Genomic DNA, 12,577 nt, shown 5'->3' with positions numbered 1-12,577 from the left:
TAGAAAAGCTGTCCACTTGTACCTCACTATAGCATATGCTAATGGAGAGAGTCCTAAGTTTTCAAAGACTTAATAAAACTGTTCAAAAGGCTTTTTAGCTTAATAATTCACCATCTGGTGTTCTCACTCTGATCTACAGTAGAACTGTTTGAAATAAGATGTTTTTTTCCTAAGAGCTTGTTTAACAAATCTGATTCCAGTGCTTCTAAAACTAGGTGAGAGAGGGATGGAGATAGAGGAGTGTGCATGTGTATGTGTCCTTGGGGGAGGAAGGCTAGTTGTTTTGCTTTCCCTCCCAGTGGAAACTTAGATTGGGAATCTTTCAATAGCAAGGGAGAAAGTTCAAAGCATTTAAGTATTCATTAGTTTCATTAGCAGAACTCTTGAAAGTGTTAGCTCTTACTATTTATTTGTGACTAGTACTGAGTTCCCATCAAGAGCTTGTAACTCTAGAATAACCATTGAATACCATATCATATGATTGATGGGTTCCTTTCTTCTGTGACCTCAGGCAAGGTCAGCCTGTATATCCCATCTCGAGTGGATTCAGGCAGCCCTATCCATCCTCACTCTCAGTCGACCCTTCCATGTCCAGGTAGGTGTAGGAGGTGAATGACTCACTGGGGAGTAACTGCTGGCGTTAGAGGGCAAGTTGCTCTTCTGCTTGCATCTTGGTCTGCCTTTGCTTGCTTTTCAGTCAGCTAAACCCTTATGCATACATTTTTATTTAACTTTTGTGTGTATATGCAGTTTGCCTGGATCCCACACTGGTCTCATTCAGCATTTTTTTGTCAGTCTCTGAAGTGTTGCAATGAGGAGCACCCAGTGAATTGTCAACAATTAATCGAGCTGTTTCATCTGAAATGAGTCATTAGTTCATTTCTAGATGCAACATAGCATAGCATCCTTGGGTTTTGCTCATGTCAGTATGCAACCAGGTGGATTGTCACTCTAGTCTGTGTTCTCTAGTTCCAATTTCAAAGTTGTTGGTAATTAGTCTTGAATCACTTAGGTAATGATCTCTGTGGAATCTTGCTCACAGGTAGGTATTTCATAGCCCAAAGCCACTAATGGCAGGGGATGCCAGCACAGTATTTGTACTGGTGTGTGACTCAGGCACTGTGTCTTCATGTCTAAGTGCAAGCAAGCAATGCTAATTGAGACTTGGCCATGACACACTCCAGACCTCCTATGCCCTGCTTTCGCATTCTAAAGACAGCTTCTGCATCCTGTGCTTGGTGTACAAGAGGTTGCAATACACAATTCTTGGGGTTTTTTTCTGTCCTCTGTAGAAGAGACATCCTCCTGCACAGGGATTTAAGGCAGGCCACTTGATAAGTGGTAGGTCCTCTTACCTCTTTGTGTGTGGGCTCCTTTGGATTATCACTGTCTCTTCACTTCTTTACAGGGGAATGATAAGCATGTGCCTGTCAGGGTGACTGGGAAGAAAACACATTCTTTCTCCATGATAAAATCACTTGATTTGGTTACAGGGCTTTGTGTTTCCTTTATTTTGATCACATGAAGGAAAAGGGCAGCAAGGCGACTAGGGAATTGTGAAAGGAGAGGCTGGATGGCATTCCTTAGCCATCACTCGTTCAGCAAAACTTTTCATGTTAACAGTACTTTCCACCATTTAAAATGCAGCATGCAGGTTTTCCGCTGCACCTGAGCTTGCAATGCTCAGCACCTTCAAGATCTGTCTCAGCTGTCCTTGAGAACGACCTGGGTTAGTAGGGTGGGATTATTCAGTTAGTGGCATTTTGGTTTTATTTTCCATTTTCCTTCTTGTACAAATGAAAGGAAGCTTTAATTAGGACAAAAAAAAATCTCTCCCTGCTCCCATCCTTCATTTAGGATGTAGGATTTTCAAAGTTTATTTTAAGCATTCAAGGTAAGCATAGTGGCTTCAGATAAAATGATTTTAAAATCTTTTACCTTAAGTACCTTGAAAAGTAAAGAGAGCCATCAGGTACTTCTTGAAAAGATTCTTCTTTCATTTTTTTTTTCTGCATGGCAGTTTCCTCCTTTGCATTGGCTGGTGGTGGATATTTCAAAGATGGTTATATCTTGGTGTGTAAATACATTTTTTGGTTAAGAAATGTGTATTTTTATTACTAGAAAGTGCAACAGTACAAATATTAAATATTTCTTGTGTGCATTGCTAAAAGTGTTTGCCCGAAAGGTAATAAAACAACTTCTCTACAACCAAAATGTTGACTGATTTGTTTGTTTTTCTTGAATAATTGGGCTACAATGCACAAATCTTAGCCAAATATTTTTCACGTGCTCTTTCAGAGTTGTCTTCATTGCAAGCTCCATAGCATTTGCATTCTTGGAGTGTTCTGCGGCTGTAATATATATTTGATGCCTGTCTTCAGTGGGGTTACAGACTTTGCTTTGTTTTCTCTTTTAGGTTTTCACATCACATGATTCCTGGTCCTCCAGGCCCTCACACAACTGGAATCCCTCACCCAGCTATTGTAACACCTCAAGTAAAACAAGAACATCTGCACAATGACAGTGAGCTAATGCATGTGTGAGTCTGCCTTTCTGCTCTAGCCCTTAATGAATAAATGTTTGAGAATTAACTCTATCTGAAGAAGAGTCAAGGATGCTTAAAAAAAAGTGCCTTTCATGACCTCTTTGAATTTTAACTCTTCTCCTATAACTAAAACAGGGACTGTGGGCTATTGTTTACTAAGGGTAATGAGAAGCCATTTTTCATTCCAGTCCAGCACTTTTAAGCTGTTGGCAACAACCATCTTGATTCAGTAATAATCATGGACCTGTCCAGTTGTGACTGGTGCTTGAGTGTGAACTCATGAACTTCTGCTGGAAAAATTCTTACCTGCAAAATTCACTAATAAAAAGCAGTCTCATTGCTTAGTACTCAAAGGCAAAACACCTAGGAAAGAAGAAGATAAAGAAAATAGCTTCTTCATTAGAGGAAGCTATTTTGCTGCCTGAGGCAGTGGTCTTTTAGGGTACCATGGATAGCCTTTCAAAAAGAGAATTGAGACAATTTTGGAGCAGATTCACAGATGAAATGTCACTTGCTAGAGAATGTCAACCTGACGTCCTCCCTGAGTATTAAACTACAGGATAGGAAAGTGGATGGGACATGACCACTGAAATTTTCATTCCTACTACTTGAGTGCTACTGTAACCACAAGTTAGTAGTTTTCCATTGGATCTTTTTAGGTTGAAGGCAAATTAATGCTTTTTTCCCTTTCCTTTCCCTTTCCCAACCACGTTTTAGGAAGCCTCAGCACGAACAGAGAAAAGAACAAGAGCCAAAAAGACCTCATATTAAGAAACCTCTGAATGCTTTCATGTTGTACATGAAAGAAATGAGAGCAAACGTTGTAGCAGAGTGTACTCTGAAAGAAAGCGCAGCTATCAACCAGATCCTTGGCAGAAGGGTACGTACAGGAAGGTTTGTGAGTGCTCACGTGTGCTGCTAATTTGTGTTTCCCTTTAGCTGAGTTAACTTTCTGCTTGAGGTGATAACTGATGTGCAACTATCAAATTAGCTATAGAAGATAAAACATGCAACAAAAATAAAAGCAGTATCTTGTGGTTTTTTTTTTTCAGCATTAAGAATATAATCAAATTTGTGTTTGTTCCACTCACGTTATGGTGTCAGCATCTCAGACATGAAATACCCTCAGTCACACATAGAAGGAGCATTCTAATCACATTCTGGATCCTCCCTTAGGGTGCTGTCCATCAGGGCAGGAAGGGATCTTTCAAAGATGAACACTGGAGATGAAACTCAAAAGTGAATATAGCATGGTCCAGTTTTAGTTATGCAGGTTGGGAGGGACCCACAGAGGTCATGTAGTCCAACATCTGCACAAAGGAGGTCCAGTTAAATCAGGTTGCTCAGGAACCTTCCCAGCCAAGTTTTGAATGTCACTGAAGTCATCAGCTGAGTACTGATGATCCCAGTTCATGTACCAGAGCCTTGCTGAGTGCTGTATGCTTCTGAGGCATTGTAGTTGTGTTTTGTCCTTTCCACACTCACAAAAAAACCTATGCAGGCCAACTCACAGTACAGCCTTTGTGTTCTCTGCCAGTGTCGTTCTTCCAAGGGAAGGCAGCAGAGGTAAATGCCCATTTTGCAATTTGACTCTCAGAAATGAGGAAAGAGGTGACTTTTGTATCAATCTGAGTTTGAGTAGGGATTATTCAAATTCCCAGTGAACACCTCCTTTTGATCACTGACCAAGGCAGTGTTGAGGCACTGTTAAGTGGGAAATCTGTACATGACCTTAAAGTGCTCCTTTTATATTACAGTTGGAAGACTTCCCCCTCCAAACAGAGCAGAAATCTACTGGTCATTGTCCCAGTTCATGCAGCCTTCTGCCTTCTGTTGTTTTTGTTACCTCCCCTTAAAGGACATCTTGGTACTTGCCTTTTCCATGCTTTCATGCAAGCCTCTAGGATCATGTATGAGCCATGTGCTTAAGAGTTGGACTTGATGATCCTTGAGAGTCCCTTTAAACATTCTGTGATCTGTGAACTACCCTTACAGATGATGGCAGTCCCAGATGATTGATCTTAGTTGTGTCTGCCTTGTTTTCTTGGCCTGAACCAGGGCAGTAATTATCTCTGGGGCTTATTTATCTCTGTTTTGGTAAGGAATCAGCCTCAGGGCTTTTTTGCATGCTTTTTTTGCAGCTTGGACTCCTCTTTTCAAGTTACTGTTCTCCATGAAAGTACCTCAAATTCCACTTTTCCTGTGATGCAAATGAAGCATGAGTTATCCAGTTGCTTGGACATTAATTATTGGACATAATCAAGTGTTTTTGTGATCGGTCATCCCGGTCATTATTTACCCTGTGCTGTCCCAGAGGAGGAATGACCTCCATACTTTGCATGCTGCTGGGCTCCCACAGCATTGTGTTCATCCCCTTCCAGTTTTAGAATATGCATGTGGAGTTTGAGAGCTGCAGACAGGCTGAACTGCTGTGCTCTCAATAACACATCCAACTTGCCAAGTCAAGGCAGACAAGAGCTTTAGTTCACATCCTCCAGTGTGAACCAAACAACATATTAAATCATACAAATGTGATCTGATCTGAAATCTTAGTACTGTATGTTAGTCTTGTATGAGTGTCTTAATGATTTCTTAATGATTGTTTGTCCGGCTTTTGGATATTTTTTTAATCACTTCTTCTCCCTTTACTTCCCCATGGATGTTGTTGATCAAGAAGATGCATCTAATGCTGCAGCAGTGGAACTTAATTCTAAATAAGAGGCCTTTACTCTTCTTGGTTCAGGTCTATGATAGATGTTTCAACAATAACAAAATTACTAGATACTAATGTAGCTGGTACCTTTCCAAATGTGCAGGTTGTGAGGTTTTTTTGCTCTTTATTTTGGCGGGTGTTTTTATTTTTAAGTACAGGAAACCAGGAAATTTATTCCTGCTTGGCTGCAAAGGTCAATTAATGTAATTTGTAAGACTGTAGTTCTGTGATTTCTTTATCTTTGCAAATTTGCAGTTGCCATTTCCTTTTTCAATCAGAAAGCAGGTACCTTAAAGTTCAGTACTTAGAAGTTGATTTTTGCAACAGGGGTGCTGGTGCACAGAAAGCCTTCTGTGTTGGCATTGAAACCAAGACAGCAGACCCTTCTGTCAAGGGGAGATTGCTGCCCTTTAAAATCAGCACAAAGCCCCTCAGTTCTGTCAGAACGTAAAGGCTGGTTTTGTTGCTGTTTTTTTTTATTGGGGTTTGCTTTTGTTTGTTTGTTGTTGGTTTTTTTAAGTAGTGTTGGGAGAGCACGGTTCTGTGAGCAGATTATTTGGTGAGCCATGTTTCCATAAATAATTTTGTCTTGCTCAAGGCACTTGGCAGTTGCAGAACTGAGAAATGCCTCAAAGTCGTTAATAAACACAGGTGCTTGTAATTGCTAATGGATTTCATTTTTGCAGTGGGGAAGGACTGAATCAAAGTCACTAAAACACTTGCTCAAGTCATCTGTTGCCTCAGTGTAAGTTAGTTCCTAGTCTAAAGGTGTGTTTATTTTGTTTGCAGTGGCATGCTCTCTCCCGTGAAGAACAAGCAAAATATTATGAACTAGCTCGTAAAGAAAGGCAGCTACACATGCAGCTTTATCCAGGCTGGTCTGCAAGAGACAACTATGTAAGTCACTCACTTGAAGGTTCTTTTAAAAAATTCACTTTCTTTTTGTAACTTCTAAAATTATTATTGTTTCTTCTTTTTCTCAATAACTTGTGGAAAGTTCTGGATGAAGGGATGGTAAACAGATGTATAACATAAACGTTATACTTGTTTTCACTTCAAGCACCCAGAAGACTTGGGATTTTGTTGTTGTTGAGATACTTCTTATGAAATTCACAGTTTTTGAGGGGAAAAAATAGCATGGAAAGTTTTTTTTTTTCCCAAGACAATGGCCAATACTGTCTGGAAGCTCATGTACTGTACAGCTGTGAATTTTCCATCATTTTCTATTTGATTACTTATTATGCAGAAATCTTTCTTAGACCTGAGAAAAAAAAAGGGATGTCTTGCTTTCAAGAGAACTGGGTCTAATGCAGATTGAACTGCAGCTGAAATTAATTCAGAACGGTCCATCTGTGCAAATCTTGTATAAGTAACCTTCATGGTAGAGCCCACTGTTATACACAGATATGTGTATATGTTAAGAAGTTTTCTTACAGTTACTCTTGTTTTATAATTAAATATCAAATAGCCTGCACTGCATGGTTACACTCTGGTGCCTGCAATGAGCTGTCAGTGTAGCCAAATGTGATGACATCAAACACAGAAGGTGCAGTTCTGAGAGACTGATCCTAACGCGAGATCTGAGCTCCTTTCTGTCCCTCCATTAGATGTGACACCATCTACTGGGATAGGAAATGTACATGCTATATCTGGCCCAAATTTCCTTCTGCATTAGGGGGACAGTAGTTTTTCTCTACTTCAGTGATGTCTTTGGACATTAAGGATTGAGGTACCTAAACACAGTGTTATTAACAGAAACTGTAGAAACTGGCACAGAATGCATTGACACAGAAAGTATGTGATTATCTCTGAAGGAAATGCCCTGGTCTTGCCGACATGCATGCCCAGTTTTGTAAGCACAGACACAACTGAAAGCCCTAGGAGCTTCTTTCTGTCCATTTTGTATGGCCAGTAAACTGTCTTGACACTACACAGGTGGGGTTTATTTCCAGTAGCCAGACCCTGTCAACACAGCTGCCTTGAAATATAGTTGGGAACAAACAGGGTCTTAGGGAAAGACTCCCTGAAAACAAGGAGGTGTAGTTTGTCCCAAATTTACTTGCTGGAAAATCACACCACTTTGGAGTCTTGTCAGCTTGTGCTTATTGGACATCAGGCTTCAAGATGGTCCTGTGATGTTTGGTCATGTTGGCTTTGAGAGCCCTGTGCTCTGCCCCAGTCTATGCCACACAGCACAAGCAGCGGACCTGCGGTTTCTTAAATGCCTTGACAGACATTTGGAGTGTGTGAGGTGGCACGTATGAGTTATCTCTTTGATGTGCTTCCAGCCTATATCCTGTGTGGAAGTATAGCTCTGACATACTCCAGTCCTGTATGTTACAATGAAGAACTCTGCTAGCTTCCTCTTGCAGCCTCCCCTCTGCCTCTCCAGGAATGCACATGTTCTGCAATGGTGGTCAGACGGTGATCATAGGAGAGCACAGAGCACAGTTTATCACTGAAACCTTTTCAGATATATGGCATCTTTTTTCTCTTTTTTTTTCCTCTTTGGTTTTCCTAACTTTAGCAGTCAAAAAGTGAAATTGTAATTATTTAGCACAGGTATTACTCCAGTTTTTGAGGGTTGAAAGTGACTTAGGGGTGGTTCTTCTGTTTCACAAAACAGTACAAATTAAAAATTGTACTGTTTGGTTTTAGTTCTTCTATTTTGATTTGCCTGGTTATTCAGAATTTTAGGAATTTGAAGAAAATGTTAAACATTGTTATTCAACTGTTGAAACTCATCTTTTTCATATGTTTTTATTACTGATACCTAAAGCAGTCATGCAAAATTGTGTGATAGACGTGAGAAGCACAATATTTTCACAATATGAGGGTCTATGTGTGCTGCAGTTGTCAGAAACTATCTTGCTTGGGAATGCAGACAATTAGTTTTCAGCCCAGTCTTCTATTTGTTCACTTGTGTTATCTCATGGGTAGATCTCAGATCAGCTTTCAGTTTATGCTTTAGCACTTGAAGTCAGACTGACACAGAGAATAAAACAAATTTTCCTCCCATGATTTTTCCATGTTAACATCTGCACGAATGCACTTTCCTCTCTAAAAAAGTATTGCCTTGGTGCCTAAGTGATAAAGCATATTGCTGGGAGTTCCTCAGAGCCCTTGAAATGTGTTTTCCAACTTCTAGTCTCACAGGCAACTTCTAGTGCTCACAAGGCATTGCCCAGCCCTGTTGCCTGCCTTGGGATAAAAAAGGACAGGAGCTTGAGAGTCAGGCAGGCCCAGACTGTCAGAGCAGAGTGGAGGCTACTTAAGTTCATGTGCTGGAGCTTCACCACAGCCTGTATTTGGAATCCTCCCTTGCTGTCTGTCACTCAGTGAGCACTGCAGGGGTTTGAGGTGGTTGCTCACCTGCTGTCCATCCCAGCACCTTGCAGAGCCAGCTTGTGGAAAGATGTGTCCCAGCACCTCAGCCCTTCCCCTCTGAGGCCAGTCTGTGTGTGGCATGCTCTGTGCTGAGACATGCAGCTGCCAGCCATGAGAGTGGGGGGCTGGAGGATGGGCAGCAGGCTGCAGCCCTGCGCACAGAAACTGCACCAGCCTTTGCCAGAGCTCATCTGTTGCAGCCTGTCTGGAGGCTTCTTTAAAATATAAACGGATATGATTTTTTCTTAAAACACACACAAAAAGCTTTCACTGATTATAGAGGGCAATAAAGACAAGACATATGGAGGAATATCAGTGGTGGTTAGGATGATGCAAGATGATTGAGGTTTAAAATTGTGGGTCTAAGCCGACCTTTTGTTTCAGTTGACAGACTGTGTGAAGCAGGAGCTGTGGCCATTTCCATAGATGGGGGTGCAGGAGAAGGCTGAGTGTGTAGGTTGGCAGGCTGTGGCCAGTGTGGTCCCTCAGAAAGACAGCTGCCAGGCATTCATTTGAGTTCTGCACTTCAGCCGTGTTAAGGGTGCTCTGCTGTACAGTCTCTGCTGTTTGGTTATTGCAGAGTGCACTCTCTGGGCACAGCCACACCAGACTTGGCTTTTGTTCAGGTACCAGCATTATCAGAACAGTTCTAGTTGGCTGGTTTGCACCCTGGGGACAAGTCATGGTTGTCCTAGGTACTTTCAACACCCTGTCTGCTCCTACCATGTATGACAGTGTAAGTACCTGAATGTGTGAAGAGTTCTTGTAAGAGCTGTAAATTATGATATCAACATACATGTCATCAGATTATTGAGCGTGAGAAGTCTTTTCAGTGCCTGCGGCTGCCAGTGTTAGTTGAAAAACTGCCAGAAATTGTAATTCCATGTGGATATAAATATATGTATTGCTGAAGTGTATATTTCTCCATAGGTGCTCAGAGCAAACTTTGTTACCTCTGAACTAGTTAAAAGTGGGATAGAAAAGCTACCCTGAAAATAATTGGGTTTTTTCCTAACATTTTCAGTGTCCAGATGACTTTTGCTGTGAGGTAAGTGACAAAAAAGAAGTTCTGTGAACGTACTGGCATGATAAAATTTCCTATTTTTCAGGGGAAGAAAAAGAAGAGGAAGAGAGAAAAGTTGCAGGAATCGGCATCAGGTAGGCCATGACCACCTCTTACTTGCCATTCACCTCAGGTATATTTTAGAAACCAGGGCTTGTGCTATTTAATTTTTACGAGCTTTTGTCTAACCCTTGCTTCTGATGGACGTTTTAAGATATTTCACTTGGAATGTAAGCTTGTGAACATGCACACAACTCATGCCTCCTTTCCCTTACACCTTTCTGAACGGCAGTCCTGATGGCATCAACATCTTTGGCTGAACTTACGCATTGCTGCAATCACTGTCCTGTCTTACCTTTGCTTTTTTCCTCAATCCGTGTTGTATCATCTTTAGACTTAACCATGTCTCAAATACTGCGTGGTATTTTTGGGCACTGGAAACTTTACACAGACCTTTTGTAGTAACTGTATTTTATCTCACTGTAATTTACCTTTCTTTTTACACTAACAGCTGCTAGTTGGTTGGCTAAAAGCATCAGTGAGGTTGTCTCTGCCTTTAAAATATACATAAAGAAACACCCTGTTTTCCCCAACAAAAAAATGGCTGGTATAAGAACCATAAAAAAACCCAAACAACAAAACCAAAAAACACACACAAAAAAAATTCCATGTAACACTGTAGCAAACAAACTTACTTGGAATGTGCAAAAAGTCTGTAAAAGAAATTTGTTAAAGGAAAACAATCTTCTACAGGTACAGGCCCCAGAATGACAGCTGCCTACATCTGAAGCATGGTAAGAACATCTCTAAAGCTTTCCTGCTGATAAAACTGAATTGTAAAATAAGCCTTCTTATAAATTTTATGCAATAATATGAATTTAGCAAAATTGCAGAACTATCATATCCCAAAGCTAATGTTACTTTGATTACTGATGGTTTTTATACCGGCTATCTATTAGGTGTTTACCATTTCACTGCTTAACCATAATATTTTCAAATTGATCACACCTCACTGACTCACTGCAAGTCTGCCTGTGAACCAGGGTTTATTAAGTGGTGCAAGCCCTCCCAGACTGTCACAGCTCATAAATGCAGGTTAGATGCTGGCTTTGAAACACATTTTATGTCCTGACATCAACAAGATTCTGGCTGGCTGGGTACACCTTTTTAAAACAATTCATTCACCTGTATACTAACAAAACACCTGCTAAGAAAATGGGACTGTATTTCAGTTGTCTCAAGAATTTCTCCCATAGCTGTACCGTGGTATTTCATGTGTGGTGCAGGTTGGGGTTTTTGTGGTTGTTGTATTTTCAGCATGTGTTTTCTTTCTTTATAGCATATTACCTGCACTGAGGGTGGAATGACTAGTGATTACACATGTGCAATAATACCATCTACTCAGCTTGTGAGTGCACACAGTACCACAGTGAGATTCTAATTTCTCAATGTCTGTGTTGGAAGGCTGGTCCTTCTCTTTCTCTCAGTGTGATGTATTTTCTTGTAGGAAAGGCATGAATTTGAAATAATAGTTGCTTCTAAACTGTCTAATTAACCCAGATTGTTCTTGGGAGATCTCCAAGAATTCTAGGAATCATGCAAAAAAAAATACGACTTTTCAAAATCACTTATGCACTGTATCAGAAATGGACTCTGTCCTCTCTTCCTCTGCCTTGTTTGGCCACAGGTTCCCTGTGGCACTCAAGAGTAGTCAGCAAAGAGTCCTGTTGGCCCTCTGCTCTGCTTGGACTTTAAGCCTGAGAAAGCCAACTTCACTTTCCTGTGTGCAGTGTGTCAGTCAGCAGTCAGCATGATTCAAGCCTCTTCTGAAGTTATGCCATTATGCTGGTTAGTCTAAACTTGGTTAAGACAGTACTTTGGTGGTTTGTTTGTTGGTCTTTTTTTTAAAGCTAAAGTAAAGTGAAAAGGCAAAATGTGTGCTCTTTTTTCTTCCTAATAAGCAGAAGTTTTTCAGGCAAGCAGGCAGCCTTGCCCTTTGCAATGTGCCTGAGTCATGCTGATTTGAGATATGGATTGCAGTGTTGGGGTTCTGTAGCCTATACAACAAATGTAGCTGTAAAATATTGTTACTTAGAGCATTATACCTACTGAAAAATAAAGTGCTTTAACATTGAGTTTTATAATTGATATTTCAGTTTAGTTGCCCAGGTCCATGACTGTTGTGAATATTTTTCACTTTGATCTTACCACAGTACCAGTAGGCAAAATACCCATAATTTTATCTGAACTCATGCAGAGCACTTAATTGGGATTGGAATACAACTAAGGTTCAAGTGACAGCGTAAAAACAGGGAATATTTGGTTTCTTGGATGCCTTACAGTCTTGCCTATGCTGACCTACTTTTGTTGGAGTTTCTCTGCATTTTCTGTATTGCAGGTTAAATGTTCTGAGTGTGGGGTTTTTTTCTCTCCCTTTGACCTTTACACTCCTGCCTTCCTGTGTCCTCTTAGGTTTTGTAACAGTGTGGAAACTGTTGGCAATATCCGTCTCTCTATCTTCAGGCAATTTGTAACACAGAGTCTGAGAACAGTAGTATGTTCTTCAGGGAAGGGGAAGTGTGCTGTTGAGTCCATATATGCATGTGAAGGCAGCCTCACTAAGTGTTTCATGCTGAGTGAATGATCTGCACTGGAGATGTACAGATGTACTCTTGCTGGAAGTAGATGCACAGAACGATTTAGGGAACCTGAATCAACCAGACTTCAAAGCAAACTTCTGAAGGTTAAGACTCTTGCCCTCTGCAAGCCTAATCCAAAGAATGTTTTGCCCACAAGCATAATATCTTACCAGGCCCACAGCAGAGCTGCTGTAGTCTTTACTGGATGGAGATAATAAGTTTGGGAATAG

General features: G+C 40.8%; 1 protein-coding gene across 5 annotated transcripts in view; it reads left to right on the top strand.

The window, feature by feature from the left end:
• LEF1 (lymphoid enhancer binding factor 1) overlaps positions 1 to 12,577 on the top strand; it is a 71,110-nt gene that overhangs the window by 47,255 nt on the left and 11,278 nt on the right. For 2 of the 5 annotated variants that reach the window (XM_053941053.1, XM_053941054.1), the window contains 5 exons: positions 512 to 595; positions 2,417 to 2,539; positions 3,263 to 3,425; positions 6,048 to 6,155; positions 9,755 to 9,803. In XM_053941053.1, coding sequence (XP_053797028.1) covers positions 512 to 595; positions 2,417 to 2,539; positions 3,263 to 3,425; positions 6,048 to 6,155; positions 9,755 to 9,803 — 527 coding nt within the window. Of the gene's footprint in view, positions 1 to 511; positions 596 to 2,416; positions 2,540 to 3,262; positions 3,426 to 6,047; positions 6,156 to 9,754; positions 9,804 to 10,461; positions 10,503 to 12,577 lie in introns of all 5 variants that reach the window. The other 3 variants (XM_053941055.1, XM_053941058.1, XM_053941057.1) reach the window with 3 other exon arrangements.

This window comes from Vidua chalybeata, chromosome 4, assembly GCF_026979565.1.
Source record: "Vidua chalybeata isolate OUT-0048 chromosome 4, bVidCha1 merged haplotype, whole genome shotgun sequence".
NCBI classification, from domain to species: domain Eukaryota; kingdom Metazoa; phylum Chordata; class Aves; order Passeriformes; family Viduidae; genus Vidua; species Vidua chalybeata.
This window is presented reverse-complemented; position numbering and strand designations above follow the sequence as displayed.